Source organism: Anarhichas minor, unplaced genomic scaffold, assembly GCF_050575085.1.
Source record: "Anarhichas minor isolate MPS153535 unplaced genomic scaffold, ASM5057508v1 ptg000058l, whole genome shotgun sequence".
NCBI lineage: Eukaryota > Metazoa > Chordata > Actinopteri > Perciformes > Anarhichadidae > Anarhichas > Anarhichas minor.
In genome coordinates, this window is record NW_027466504.1 from 1,808,263 (window position 1) to 1,824,638 (window position 16,376).

Sequence of the window (16,376 nt, forward strand, 5' to 3'; positions counted from 1 at the left end):
TGGACTGTATATGAGAAGTTACCCATTGGTTTGTGGACTGCGGTTTTGAAGCCTCTAGTTTGACATTTTGGCCGTCGTCATCTTTGTTTTTTTCACGGAAGTGACCGTTTTTGGACAGCTTGGGAGAGACATTCAATCATGCTGTATTGAAGAAGACATGAAACTAGTGATTGAGACCATAAACTCATGTTCACAATGTTTACTGAGGTAATAAATGAAATAAGAAGCAGGGTCATTTTCTGATTGACTTCAATACAATCAGACTTCTTTTTGCAACCGAAAGAGAAAGAGAAGAGAATGCAAGTTTAAGGCTAATAGTAAGGACTTTAGTTATCCCTTCATTTTCGACTAGCGCCATCATCAGGTCCAAATTATAATTTGTCCAATACTATATTTAGTGACCAAATACCTACAAAACTAATGATATTTCCATCAACCCCAGCTATATTCAGGTCTAATGTATTTTGTGCTAATTAGCTATAGTTAAATGGTAAATGGTTAAATTCTGCCTTTTGTCTTTGCTGATACTGCAAGCCCTTTAAGGTGGTCTTTCTGTTAGCTTCCTTCTCTAGCTCAACATGCTTCGTGAGCATTTCCCTATTTCTTGGACTAATGTTGATAAATGGTCCATGGGAGTCTAGAGTGGAGCCCTTAAAATGGTAATAAGTAATACTTTCTACCCCTTTATAGCATATTATGACCATGATGCATGTGTAGACCTTATTAGGTGTGTTGATCAATGCCAGGGCCTAGGCCAGGTGCTAACGTCTCTTAATTTCAACATATTCTACCTCTTAGCATTTATAGCTGCTCCAAGATGGAGGATGAGCAGTGTCATAATACATTTCCACTTCAAAGCTGAAACAGATGTTTTGTAGACTGACAACCAGATGACAAAGAGGACCATTAAACAGTTTAATCATAGCTTATTACTTATTTTAGAACATGTGGATTTAACTACCTCTAGTCTCACAGCTGCTCATACTAGGTATGACCCGCCCTCTTGAGATTGACAACCAATCAAAACAACCTGTTACAGTAAATGGTAAATGGACTTCTACTTGTTTCTGGTTGAGATTGGGCTTGAGACCTGCTTAGCCTATGCCTGGAAAACAATAGGGGAGGAGGGCGGCGATGTCTGTCTATCGATCTCCTCAACTGCATTTCGGTACCAAGGACAGCGACGCACGGACACGCCACACACAACAGCGCTATCCATATGAGAAAAACTCATAATAGTTCATGTTAACGCACAATGAATAATGATATAACTCACAAATCTAATGTGCACTTTCGTCAAACATTTATATGATCCTTATTTAATGTTCTTTTGGGGATTTTTGTGGTAATGCATATACTATTAAATAACTAAATGAATAAAACCTGATGCTGGAGCCGATCCAGCTGATATTGGGCGAAGGCAGGATACAGTGAAAGACAATCTTACGATACTTGTGCCACATTTCTTTTGTTTAATGAAAGTAGTGAACATTTCTCTTTCCCATCTTGCAATGTTAAGAAATCCTTTGAAAAATCCCTGGATTGACTGTGTTTTGTATTTGTTGTTGATTCACAGATTTAGATGAGTGCCAGCTACAGGGTGTGTGTCCTAATGGAAACTGTCTGAACACCGTGGGCAGCTACAGGTGCATGTGTAAACCCGGCTATGTCCCTGACCCCACACTCACCACTTGCATATGTAAGTCCTACAATATAAGATTTCTTTCTATCATCACTTTCTCATTGATTAACATCCAAACCTAGAGCCTCCAACAGTTCAGTGTCAGACTGAGCAAAAATCTTATATTAACAGAAATGAAACTATTACATTTGCATGCTGGTCTCTGATGTGCAGATTTGCTCATACAAAAGCTTCCCCATGAGTTTGATATTCACCATCACTTAATGACAGAGACATGGGAAATATGAGTTTAATTTCTTCCGTCTACCATCTGCTCCAAAGTACAAGCATAGCAAGGGCTGCTAGGAATGCTGCTAAAGCTGAAATATGTGTCTGATAATATGCATTTAAAACAGTGCATGGATGAAAGCATGGTGTTCATTGTATAATCAGAGTCCCCCTCAAGCATGTACTACAAGGCAGATCATGAAGTCAAACCCAACATGTCTCATGGCTCTTATATAATGAGGGGAGAGAGAAAGAGATACAGCATATCACTGGGGAAACAGAGAGAACAAATAGTTCTAAAAGCAACTGCTAATGCACAAGTGCCAAAGTGATCAATCTTCAACATGATCGTTAATTAGCAGTTTTAGTCATCAATTATCCTTAATTGTCATGCTGTGAGCATGTGTTCTCCTGGTTTTGCAGTGCTGTGAGTTTCCATGCTTACATGTGTTTGTCTGTGTGTGTGTGTGTGTGTGTGTGTGTGTGTGTGTGTGTGTGTGTGTGTGTGTGTGTGTGTGTGTGTGTGTGTGTGTGTGTGTGTGTGTGTGTGTGTGTGTGATAAAGTGGTTGGGGGATGGGTTCTGTGTCCTCTTTTATCTCATATCTAATGAAAGGCAAGTGTCCATTCATTGATTAGCGATTTAATTGCCCTTTACTGTCCATTTTAAGCCACAGTTATAGTATAAGCCTAAAACCGTATTTTCTCAAATATAGCCAGTAGTCGAATAATTGCCAGGTTGTGGGAAAAAACAACTCCTGGTGCTTGTTTTATAATATGCACGCTAAGCATAACATACATTTCCATCACTTTAATTTAATACATTCAACAGTATAATTATGCTATTTTCCACACTTTGTTGTTGTGGTTAAGTGTTACTATCATATTAATCTGGGTTTAAACATACAGATATCAAGCAGCAAATGTTTTCTTCCTGACATTAGAACCTTGTGCACAGGTTTATTTGCCTCAACCCAGCTGATAAATATGCACCTAATTGGCATGCTATTTTTTGTGATATTTCTAAAATTGACTTAATATGTTCTTGATTCTGGAATATTAGTGATTACAGTATGCAAAATGCAACAGACCTACTTGTGACTTTTGCTAATCATGATGATCCGTGCTTTAACTCTCCATTCATTTTTTGCCACTTATCCGACTCCATGCTGTAGTCGAAGCAGTCATGTCAATGGAATTGGTGCAATCTTAGACTCACTTATGGGGGTGAAGTAAAGCCATTCAAATCTTTTGCCTGAATTTCACTGTCTTTACACTGCTGACATTTGAGAGAACGGAGCGCTGAAAGGTCCAAAATGAAGGCCGTTATCACATTATCTGTGTTGCACCATCCATTTTTAATGAGTAGCCCGATCAGTAGTTTTATCTCACCAAGTATCCAGCACCAACCTTTTTTGCTAGGACACATGGATGAACATTGCTGTGCCACTTTCTGGTATCTCATCTAAGCCATGCCTTGCGCTACACTGATGGCTTCAACACATGATGGCTGTACTGGCAACGAGTAAGAAAATACCATTTTGAAATGCCTTGCTGTGCTGAATTATCAGTACCCTTGTGAAAGGCTTGTAACTGAATCTCTTTAGTTTGAAGTTTTCTTAAACTCTTATGTTTCTGTTCGTACTTTCACGTATTAGCCTTAAACAAACTGCTTCACATTAAAAACTACTGGCAAACCATCAGGACACCTTTATTGAGAAACGCTGCAAGTTATTTGTCAAAGAGTTAGAGGAACACTGTTTGTGTAACTACGTAAAAATATAAAAATGGGCTTCTTGCCACAGCTTGAGTGAGCTGTTAGATGAGATCTACAGGCAACAGGCTCTTACTCAGGTTTGTGTGAACCAGCACAACTCCAACATATCGACAAGTAAACAACACCTTTTATCTTGCCATGTTGTCCAGTGGAAAACCGTGTTGTGGCAGCTCAACTTGAATGGTGTCAGTTGATCATGGCTCAGCTTGACGTGAACATCCTTCCACCATGCTTGAAATGGACCAGATCTTATGACATTTTTGTAATTGTCATAAGACCTCAAAGGCAGAGCAAAATGTCTGCTGTCATAGTGTCCTCCTACCTCTCGGTCTCTCTCCAAGATTCCTGGATAACAGAGCACTCTTTGGATCTCTCATTAAAGGAATTCATGGTACAGCACCGAATGTTGTATAGAAGATAGTTGACTGCAGTAGTTGTGTTCAGAATATATTTTAAAGAACTCAAGAGAGTAGTTTAAATCAGGTCTACTTTCTCGCCGTGAAAGTACAGTCACTACCTATTGTTGGATTTCTTTTAGTTTTGAAAATTGTCGAATGCAGCCCTTGTTGTCAACTGTGGCTTAGTGGAGAGCAGTCGTCCTTCAATCATAGGATCGGCGGTTCGATCCCCGGCTCTGCTGGTCACATGTTGGTGGGCATGGTAGCCCCTGCCATCAGTGTATGAATGGGTGAAATAGTGAGAAAGAGCGAGTGGTACAAGTCCAGTTACCATTACCTTATGATTTACCATTACCTTATGATTCCGACATTGGAAAAGTGTGATGGAGGTGGTCTTTTTAACCCTAGCCCTATTTTTAGGTCTCTGCTCGAAAATTGCATACCCATACTAAAAAGAGTGTATTTCTGCAACTACAGTTCCAGTTAGAGACTGCAGATGGAACAGATGCCTGCTGCCTTCAAATGGCGGTAAAGAGAGTCCTCAGTGTGAAGGAAAAATCAGCATTATCATGTTGTAGATTATTGTTGCTGTCGCAACATTAAATCACATAAATGATGTAACTAATTCATGTTTGTGATCATGCAGCTATAACATGGTTTCAACAGCATATACCATCTCAGGAATCCATTTCATCAGATGTTGTCAAAAGAAATAGAGCTATTTATTTGCTTTTAGTTTTTAGTTGTGCTGATGGTGAGTGTTGGCTTCCTTTCCCTGTCACTGCTCACTACTTTTTAAGTGAACTCTGGGTGATTCATCAGCATCATTCAGGCCATGGTAATGCCACAGATTGATACTTGTAAAGTTAGCAGCCCTGTTGTTACCTAGCTAGCTCCCCACTAGTGATCATTTGCCTGCATGCATGACTTGCTGGCTAGCCAGCTGTCTCCCCTCCCGTCTCCCTTCCTGTCTCTTCAGCGAAGAGGTGTGGCCAGGACCTGCTGCCGTCTCTTTCCTTGTACACACACAGACTACTGTTTGTGATTGTGCTTTTTAAAATGATGTAACTTTGTCAGGTGTGTAAACATAGAGCAAGTGCAAAAAGCAGACACACACAAGCAGACAGACAGACAGACAGAGAGAGAGACAGAGATTAGCTCTAGAGAAAACAGCAGAAGAGCAGAATTATGTGTTGACCGGCGCAGAGAACAGCCATTCTTCTGCTTGGGCAACAGTTGTCAGCGTGGCTTTTTTTTACGCTAAAATGCCAGACTGGCTGGTAGCCTGCTGCTTAGGATATATCTTTGGATAGGGCTAAGCCAGCTGTTTGCTCCGCCTTCAGTCGTTATGCTAAGCTAGGTTAACCAGCCTGAATAACTCACAGAACCACTGTATGTGTGTTTAAGTATGTACCCATTTGCTTAACTTCTCAAATAATGAACCTACTTGAGAATCCTTTCTTTCTGTTACGTTAGCATTGATACAGCATTTACAATATAAGCTGAATTAACTGAATTAGAAAACTATGTGTTTGGTCGTGTGTCTGCTAATGTGTGTCTGTCTGTCTGTCCAAGGCTAATCTTGCATACTTGCTGGATCCATTAGTCTAATATTGTTTTGTGCTCATTTATGACTGCAATCTAAAGAAGCTCTCATGGTTTGCGTTGATTCACACTTTTGAAAAATGCATTTTATTGATTGTTTTCAATAAAATACTCCTCAATACCCAAGAAGTTCCTGTGTCTTGCTTCCCAACTGAAGTGCAAGCCTGCACAGAGCTGGTGCAGACGACTAAATAACAATGAGAAGAACCAGTTGCGTGAGATTCCCAAAGAAAAACACCTATGAGATGGGATGTTAGACAAGTCATTTGTATTCATTCAATCAAACATTACAGCAGTGCTCATTGCAGAGACACCTGGTGGGGGTCTGCACTCTTCTGAGTACTCAGGCCATACAACTTGAAAAACACAAACTGAGCCAAACTCTCCTGCATGCCTTCAATCTCAGGCAGCGCTTAACTTTGATAGTGCATGAAGCATTAGCATGAAAGGGATCTTTTCCTACAACATGTCTGTGCTTTGAATGTGTTTCTGTGTTTTGTGTTTGGCTTAAATTGTTTGAATGTAGTTGTTTGTGCCACCACAAAATGTGGTTGTCCGACTTCTGTATTATAACATGTATTTTTCTCTATGCACTAGTGTTGCTTTAGAAATATGTTTGTTTGTGGCAAAAGTATGTTCAGGTAAGAAGGGAAGGTTGCTTTGGTGAAGGGGACCTCTTTATTTCTCCACTCTCTGTTCTCTCTTTCCCCCATGTATGTGTCTCCTACACTCTGGTGCACTACTCCCACCTTCTAAACTCTGCTTTAGCCAACACGCCTGCCATCCAAGAGGAGAAGGGGGCTTGCTTCCGTTTGGTCAGCTCAGGGAGGCAATGTTTGCACCCAGTATCTACCCAGCTGAGCAAACAGCTCTGCTGCTGCAGTGTGGGTAAAGCCTGGGGCCCTCGTTGTGACAAATGCCCCCCTCCAGGAACAGGTAAGGTCAAGTCAGATAGTTATCCTGTCTTAATAAGAACTAACTAACCCAAACCAAACTTAACTAAACTAAACTGATTTAACTCTTTCCGAACAAAGTTCACATAAGTGAAATATTTCAACATCTACTAGATTGATTGGCATTAAATATTGCACAGCTACCCATGGTTCCAAAATGATGTATACTAATGACTTTGATGATCCCCTGACTTAATCTAAAGCTACCACAAGGTGTAAATTTTGGGTATTGAAGGAAATATTTTTGACAGATATTGAAAGGTCAATCAAATATGTTACAGCTAGTAATGCTCCCCTTATGGTTGAATTGTAATCAATTAGTTTATCTGACTTTTCATCTCGCCATCATATGGTCAAAATGGTAATTTGTACAATACTTTGCTTTATGACCAAATATCTGCCGAACTAATGACATTCCCGTCAGCCTCAGCTGTACTTTTTGTTTGTTCCTTACTGTATTATATAGTCAGATATGTATTGAACTGCATATCTGATGTTTTAATACAGTACATTGTCCATTGCCCCCAGTAACCCTGCAAGGGTGAAGAGCTGGCCTACTCTTCCATGGCCTGGACGGAATCCACATTGCTCTTCCTGGATCTGAGGTCTAATAATCAGTCAGATAGTCATAGCCTCCTTTCTAGCATCCTGGAGTAAACTTTTCCTAGAAGACTCAGCAATGTGATAATAAAGTGCTCAGATAATTGGAGCACATTATCTCAACCCCTTTTTTATAAATAGAAACCACCACCCTGGTATGCCACTCCACAGGCACCGTCCTTACCCTTCACTCACACTACAGCCAAGACAGCCCAACAGTTTTTGGATACTTCTCACGGCAAATCTCATCCACACCTGATTCCTAGCTGCTGAGGAGCTTTTGACGACCTCAGACACTTTTCTAGGGATATAGGTTAGGCTTTCCCTGAGTCTTTCAACTCTTCCCCCTCCACAGAGGACATGTCAATCGAGTTCAAGAGATCCTCAAAGTGCTCTTTTCACCGCTAGACAATATCCTCAGTAAGGGTGAGCAGTTCACTAATGGTTTAGAACCAGAACTTCCTTGAGGCCAACCAAAAGTCCTTTTCCATAGCCACACCAAACCACTCCCACAGTACATTTGGTCCCCTGGAACCTGTAGTGTTATGTAAAAAATGAGTATAAGAGGCTGTAACTTTGTTAGCCAAACATTAGCATAACACTGAATACTGAGACTGAATATGATAAGTTGTTTCCCCGGCACATACACAGCTGTAAAGTTGTAACGCATCATACACTGCACTTCATACCCATGTCACATCGTTTTTTGAATAGGTTGTTTAGGGGTTTGGTGACCTCAGACAGGTTTGTCAGGTACCTACCTAAATAGTGTATTATACCCAGGATCCTTCTCAGATCAGTGACATTGTTTGGTGGCTCAAGCTGAGTGACGGCCTTGACCTCATCTGGCCAAATGCCATGCTCATCTATACAGTGTCCAAAATAGTTAAGTCGTCGATGACGCAGGAGAAATTTGTCGTGGTTCAGCTTTAAACCAGCTTTCTCCAGTGTGTCCAGAGTCTTTTGGAGCTTCACCTCGTGGACCTCTTCAGAGTCTGAATAATTACGGATGTCGTCCATTTAAAATGCAAGGACTTCGTGATCTTTCAAGAGCTCAGTCATTTCACACTGAAAGATTTCCGGTGCACTTGTTATTCCAAATGGCTCTATTAAAGAAATATCTTCCAAAGGGAGTTACAAAGGTAGTACGTTTGGCACTCTCTCTGTCTAGTGGTATCTGCCAGAAACCACCTGCTGCGTCCAAAAGGGAAAACACATTTTTCTGCCGGCGAGTTTAGATAGGATATCATCTATGGTGGACAGAATAAACTTCGCTCTCTTTACTGCCTTATTCAGGTGTTTTAGTTCAACGCTTATCCTTGGCTGATCTTTGTTCTTCTTGGGCACAGCAACTATCGGAGCGCACCACTCCGTGGGCTCTTTCATTGGCTCTGATCACGCTACCGTGCGGTCCAGCTCCTTTTTCACTTTAGGGAGCATAGGCACTGACACACGCCTTGCAGTAGTCACACTGTAGGGTACAGTGTCCTCCTGCAGTCTGATTTTGATTGGCTTTATCTTCAACCTGCCTAAATCTGCTGGGCTGGCAACACTTAACTGCTTTGTGCTTTTGATCTCTTTTATTCGCTTGACTAAGCCCATAGCAATAGCTACATTAGGGCTCAGCAGGTTGCTGCCATTTGACCTCTTTATCACGTTTACTTTAAACCTGAACTTTTGCTTTTTCCACACAGTAGTAACTGTGAAGTAACCCTTACAGTTCACTCTTACCCCAGGCCTGCCTAATTTGGTCACGCCAGTTTTCAGTCGTGCCTTATTTCTCAGCAGGTTAAAAGTATTTTCTGAAATGACACTTGTATCTGCCCCGTGTCAATTTTAAAGTCTATTTCAATATCTTGCACAGGCCGTTTTACCGCCCATGCCTTGTTTAAGTTGTCCACGTCTGTAATTTCTCCCAGGAAATGAATGTGCCTCTTCTCCCTGCTGTGACCTCGTTGACCACGCGTGAGCGGCATACTGCTGCAAAATCTCCCAGCTTTTTACACTTATGGCATTTCACATTGCATGCGGCACATCTGTCCTCTTTAGCATGCACCCTACCACATCTGGAACATTTGGATCCCTTATTGTTAACATCTTGCCCTTGTTTTGCCCTGGCCCCACTTCGCCCTAACTGTATTGCGCATGCTGCTTGTATCCTACTTCATATTCACCTTCGGTACCAAATAACTGTCACCATTACAGTCTCATAATCATTTGCATCTTCATTGTCATCTTCCGAAAACGTGAACGTTTTGAAAACTTGTTCAGCTTCCTTCCCCATTGAGTAGAGAAGCGTATGCACCTGTACTTCTCCAGTTTCTTTATTAAGTTTTGTTACTATCCTGAAGCGATGAAACCTCTGATGCCATTCTGGCCATTGATCCAGGCGAGAAAAGTCAAAGTTTTCAGGAGGTGGGAACTTGGCCATCTTCTGACACCATGTAGTGTTATGTAGAAAACGAGTATAAGAGGCAGTTGTATCTTTGGCTAAGTTTATTAGCCAAACATTAGCATAACACTGAATACTGAGACTGACTGGATTTCCACGCCAGGTGTGGACTATACACTCCCCGCCTGACACACGTTCTAAGATTACTGCCTTTGACCTTCTGACCAAAACTCCTTCCAGCTGCCTCCACATCAGAGGTTTTGAACATGGCCCACTCAGTTGTCCCCAACGTCCCCTTGGGACGCACAAAAATAAGTCTTTCAGTGGTGGGAGCAGGTCTGTCCGGAAGCTTATTATTATTCATTATGATTGGATTTCATATGTTGTATAGAACCTTGTGGAACCCCATGACTACCTTTGGTGTGCATGGAGGTTTACATATACAAACTGTTATTGATCTCTGTAATAGGATGTGATCATCAATGGTGTCGAAATGGTGTTGAACTATATAATATAGTTTTGTTTTATTTTTTCTTACATGGCAAAATGGAACCGCAAACTGCATTTTGTTGCACAACCCTGTTGTACAGTGACAAAAAATAACCTTGTAACCTTGAATAGTAGCTGCCGAGCTGAGTGGCACCACAGTCACAGTGGCACTTTGTTGGCAGTTGAGAGACTCCCTTGACTCAACTTGTCTGCTCGGCAGCTACATGAGGGGAGCTACTCAATGCCACCATCAGTGGTTGACTCGCTGTCTCTCCCCTATGTTTATAGCTTAGCTATTCTCAAAATGTATTTTTTGGTTGATTCAACTGACTCTCACAACACTCTAACCTCTCTAGGCTAGTACCAAGCTAACAGTATTGTTATCTAGTGAATTACACAGCTGATAATGCTAGCTATCTAACGTGACTTAACAGTTGGGGTGACCCCGGCAGATGCAGCAGGATGGACATATGGGGAAAAAGTGTATTCGTCTTTGCCTACACCTCATGTAAGTGACAGGCACGACAAGCACACAAACAAGCAATGAGTGACAGTTTAGCCTTCGCTTTCATGAATTACACGCCGCTCAATTGTATGCAAGGCACGTTACATCAATAGGGTGAAAAGCAACTCACTATGAAAAACAAAAAACAATAAGAAAGTAGTCGGCTGGAAATTTTCTAGTGTCCGGCCACCAGCTTTCCAGCGAGCTTCCCTAGCTACCCTATAACAGGTTGTTAAGATGTTCTGCAATGGAGACATACCTACAACTGCAACACCGTAAAAGCCATTAATGGCCTGTTGTAAAATACATTTTATATACAGAAAGCATATAACTGTTTGCAGAAAAAACAATTGATGTGCTACTTTTTTTGGACAATTGTTACAGAGGGCTAGAATGAGGCCTAGAAGTTCTTCTTGATGAAATTGCTCAAAATTATTGAATAGTCCTGATGGGCAGGTGGCCCCTTGGATGGTAGCCTCTGCCATTAGTGTATGAATGGGTGTGAATAGGTGAATGACATGTAGTGTTAAAGCGCTTTGAGTGGTCGGAAGTCCATTTACCATTTAAAGCAGCTACAGGCACATAATGTAAATATGAGTTATTTAAGGCATATTATTAGTTTCAAACTAGAAACCCACTGATAAGTCAAATTGACCAATATTATTAGCCAATATACTGTAGGTAGATAGATAGATATTTTTGGGCACATAATGTGCCCAAAGCCCAAAAATACAGCTTTAGTAGACACACGTTTCATTCAATTACAAAATTACAGGTTACTTCACCGCTCGATCTTAAACACAACATTCTGCCTTCTCTCCTAGGCCTGGCAAATAAAATCTGCTACAAATAAGGTTCCTTTTCCTTTCATAACCATCCAGCCAAAAGAAATCAACATAAATGGAAGTCATTATTTCTAAAGAATACATCCCTTATGTCCTCGTAGATAGGACAGTAAAACAAAAAGTGCACCTCATTCTCAATTTCTCCGAGCTCACACAGCAAACAGATTCTGTCCGCCTCTGGAGTGGAATTAAACCTACTGGTCTCTAGGGCTAATGGTAATGTTCCTGAGCATAACTGTGCACATTATTATTATTATGTTTTGTTTTATAGAAATGATGGAATAGTTACCCATAGAACACTGACTAGTTTGATTTGAAACTGTATACTCTCATGATTCTTATTAAATTGTAACTACAGGAAGAAGGCTAAAACATACTGAATTTGATGTTCCTTCGAATAAAGCTAAATCATTTTTTATTGCTAAGCTCATAGAAACAGGTTTCTGATGGACGTCAAAAACGGGGATACATCATCAGCATATAGTATAGTATATAGTCTATATATATATATATATATATATATAGTCTATGGTAGGTGTTATTGACTTGACATCCCCGTGATGTCTCAGGGAAAGGTTGTTGAATAATGCAGTACATCAACGGGGTTAATGGGCAGACCTGCCGAATGTTCAGTGGAAATCCTTTTAGATAAACAACTAACTGAAATGCAAACTTGATCAGCCAGATTTGTCTTTAACACTGAATGTCTCCAGGTATTTTAGGTTTATCAACTGTGGTGCAGCTTAAGTTTGAGGGAGAATGCTTGGTTTGGAAAAACTCAGATTCTTGCCTTTTCCAAAACTGGACTATTGGAAACTTTAAGAACTATAATACTTAAATAAGAGATGTGCACTGCAGAGTGATGTCAGTGAGTTCTTTCACCACCATCTCTCAATGGGAATGGACTATTTTATTGAACTTAGTCACTGAATTGTGATTGTATCTATTTTTCTCCTTTTGTCGTTATCTCATCACATGGGAGAAGTGTTATTGGAAAAAACATCACAGTTCTTTAATTAAGGCTAACAAATTAACTTTTGAATTACAGTGGTGTAACAGTAGAGAGGTAGAAATGATACAGCAGTGTTGTAATATCTGCTGCTTTGAACAAGTTGGGAGATCTATTTAAAATGTTGAGTGCACTCATGCAGACACGACTGTGTCTTTGTCTGTTTATCAGGAATGTTTGGTATAATTCATATTGCTATTGAGATAAGCTGCAAAACACAATCTGAACATTGTACATGTCATGTTTTCTGTATCTACCTTAAACCACATTCTAACATTCAAGAACATTTCTAGAAATTGTGCTAGACGTTTTATTCTAGTACCCAACTTTTATATTATATGATGATTATTTACTAGTTAAAATCAGCATTGCCAGAATCCTTGCAACATGTAGCTGTGAATACTACAATCTCAGAGATCATAAAGTCATTAACATTAACATCAAGAATATTGCCGGTTTACTATTGAAAATAATTATTTTTTACACTTCTTGTTTTCACTTGTATGATAGGACTATTTATTTTTTATTTTGTAGCGAAGTTCAAAGACATCTGTCCGGGTGGAATGGGTTACACTGTTCTACCAAATCCGCCTGTCAATAAGCCAGTCATCACTTACCAGGAGCCCAATGACCCACTACCCCCCCAACCCTTGCCAACACCAGAGAGACCAGTGGAGGCCTTTGGGAAACCAGAAGAGATTATACCAGGTGAGTTTCTACCATTTAACATTACCAGTGCATGTTCAGTTGATTTACTTTAAGTTGATATGTGTGGCACACATATCAAAACTAGATTAGCACAAGCCGCTTGTGTGTTTGTTGTTGTTGAATGTTTGTAATACAGATTAATGAAATCAAATGCCAAATAATAACTTTGGTGCAGCTTCAAAATTATAGCATCCAAGTGTTCTCCATTTCTGAGACACTTGTTCTATAGTCAGGGTTGCGATGGCAACAAAGTGAGACAAGCAGCCCAAACATCTTTTCACACAGCAACTTCTTCCAGCTTTTCCTGGGTAACCCCAATAATTTCCTGTCCAGCAGGGAAATGTAGTCCCTTCATTGTGGACCAAGATCACTCCATGACCAAAGCATTTATAAAGGAAGGTGCCCAGGATGCAGACCAGTTGCCCGCAACACATCTAGCTATCCCTGGCAATGAAATGGATCTGTGGCTCAAAACCACCGCCATCCCCAAATATTAAACTCCTCCCTCGTTATCACATTTGTCAACACTAGACATATTCTTTCTAATTATTTAAGGTAGGCCTTTATATTATTTGAAGGACCACAATGCAAAAGATGTGTCCTTTGGTCTTCAGTCTAGACTTTTGGTAATATCATTAGAACCTTTTCGGTTTATCTATCTCACTGTGTTTGGAATGTTAAAACTTAAATATCTTTTGAGGCCAAATCATTATAAAGTTTCACCATCAATGCTGCAAGTTGTAAGATGCTAATTATGTAGAAAGACTGGGTATAATATTCTCTTTCCTGTTTTAATAAGCAACAGAGCAGCAGCATGTTACTCTAGCTGTAGATGAAATAAGGGTTTTGGTTTAGTAGTTTACTTTAAATTGCAATAATCTATATTTAAGGAAATTAGTGCAAAAACAATCCAGAGCTGCATCCATTAGCTTCTGCTCATCCGGGTCGTGGTCCAAACGGCTTTCTCCCCAGTAACTCCCCAGCAACCAGTTGGATTTGTCAGCAAATCCTCTGAAGGGAGACGTCCAGCGGGCATCCTGATCAGATGCCCGAACCACCTCAGCTGGCCCTTTTGACACGAAGGAGCAGCGGCTCTACTCCAAACTCCCTTTGTCTGAGCTCCTCACCTTATCTCTTAGGCTGAGTCCAGCCACCCTATGAAGGAAGCTCAGTTTGGCCGCTTGTATCTGCGATCTGAGTCTTTTGGTCACTACGTAGATGGACTGGTAGATGGACTGGTAAAACGAGAGCTTTGCTTTGCGGCTCAGCTGTCTCTTCACAACGCCGCACCGGATCGCCTGTCTATGTCACACTCCATTTTACCCTCACTCGTGAACAAGACCCCAAGATACGTAAACTCCCTTGCTTGGGGCAGTGTCTCACTCCCAACCCAAAGGGTGCAATCCACCGTTTTCCGGCAGATAACCATGGCCTCAGACTTGAAGGTACTGACTCTCATCCCAACCTCTTGACACTCTGCTGCAACCTGCTCCAGTGTGTGCTGAAGGTCACGTTCTGAAGGAGCCAATATAAACCACATCATCTGCAAAAAGCAGAGATTGAATTCTGAGGTCTCCAAACCGGACACTCTCCTCCCCAGGCTGCGCCTTGAAATCCTGTCCATGAAACAGGATTGGTGACAATGGACCCTAGTGGAGGCCAACACAAACTGGAAACGTGCTTGATTTTGTGCCGAGTAACCGTACATAGCTCTCACTTTGGTTATACAAGGATCGTATGGCTCGTAGCAACAACCCAGGTACCCCATATTCCTGCAGTACCTTCTACAGCAGTGTTTTTCAACCTTTTCTGAGCCGCGGCACATTTTTTACATTAAAAAGATCCCGCGGCACACCAACAACCAAAAACGTTACAAAATGACACCTTTTAGCATAATACAGCATATATGTAAGGGGTGTCAAACTCAATCACAGAGAGGGCGAAAATAAGAAATTGGGACTACGTTGAGGGCCAAATAGAGTCACCATTTAATAAACAGGATAGAAGGGATATTGGACAAAGTGCAAAAATAATACATGTTTAGGTAGGCTACATTATTGTATGCATACCAGAGCTAGATGTTTGGCATCTTTTCTTGGCTGCTAGTTCATTCATATCTGGGGTTAGGTTCTGTGGAAACCCTCACGATGGAGTGAAGGTGCATCAGTGAGACGACTCCTGTGTGGGTTTTTGTTCATCTTCATCACAGAGAACAGCTGCTCACACAGGTATGTGCTTCCAAACATGCAGAACATTTGAGCAGCATGTAGGCGGAGTTAAGGCATCGTTTCGGGGGTAAAGCTTGGAAACTGTGAAGCGCCCTCAGAGGCATACTTTGTCTTCAGTGTCATTACACTGGAGGTCTATCAGCTCCACAGGTGCTCTTTCCACGTCAACTGCAAACGGATTGCTGAGCAGTTCAAATTTAAATTTCTGAGCTGCAAAGTCGGCAAATCGCCGGGTGAACTCTGTGCCAAGTGCGCCCAGTTTATCAGCAGAATGCGCAGTCGGGAACACAGCAGTGGAGACTTTTACTGCATCACACATGTCTGTGATCACACATGTCTGTGATCACACGTCCCCGTCCCTGAAGCTGGAGGTTTAGCGCAGTGAGATGCTTCGTTATGTTGCACATAAAGCCAGCTATCATCACCACTTTTCGTCCCGGAGCTCTGTGGTGTGGCGGGCCAGTTATGATAAACATATGATATTTTCTGGCGGGTCGTCGTACCGAGGGCCGGATATATGCTGACAATTTAATGACAAGTCTCTAAATGTGTTGATCCTTACTAGGCTTTTCAGCTGGGTTATTTTGCCCAGTTCAGAGTCTGCATTTTTCCTTTTCAAATATTTCTCCATGGCTGCTCGTCTCGTCCCGCTCGTCATTTCATTCTACTGTCCTAAATTAACACGTCATTACTGCGCTACCTACTGCCACCCACTGGCATGGAAGAACATGTATTACTTAGCCAGCCACTATATTGCAGCTCAGACGCTCAACAATGGCAAAGTATTTGCAACAACTAAATAATATTTTTTTGGACTCATTAAGTGAAATTGGACATTTTCCCACGGCACACCTGACGATGGCACAGCGGTTCAAAATCACTGTTCTACAGGACTCCCCAAGTGACTCGGTCATAGGCCTTCTCCAAGTCCAAAAAACACATTTAGACTGGATGGTAAAA

At 41.3% G+C, this 16,376-nt stretch overlaps 1 protein-coding gene across 4 annotated transcripts in view; it reads left to right on the plus strand.

Moving 5' to 3' along the window:
• ltbp1 (latent transforming growth factor beta binding protein 1) overlaps positions 1 to 16,376 on the plus strand; it is a 109,479-nt gene that overhangs the window by 56,970 nt on the left and 36,133 nt on the right. For 3 of the 4 annotated variants that reach the window (XM_076076684.1, XM_076076685.1, XM_076076687.1), the window contains 3 exons: positions 1,577 to 1,699; positions 6,456 to 6,623; positions 13,015 to 13,188. In XM_076076684.1, coding sequence (XP_075932799.1) covers positions 1,577 to 1,699; positions 6,456 to 6,623; positions 13,015 to 13,188 — 465 coding nt within the window. The remainder of the gene's footprint in view (positions 1 to 1,576; positions 1,700 to 6,455; positions 6,624 to 13,014; positions 13,189 to 16,376) is intronic. The other variant, XM_076076686.1, reaches the window with a different exon arrangement.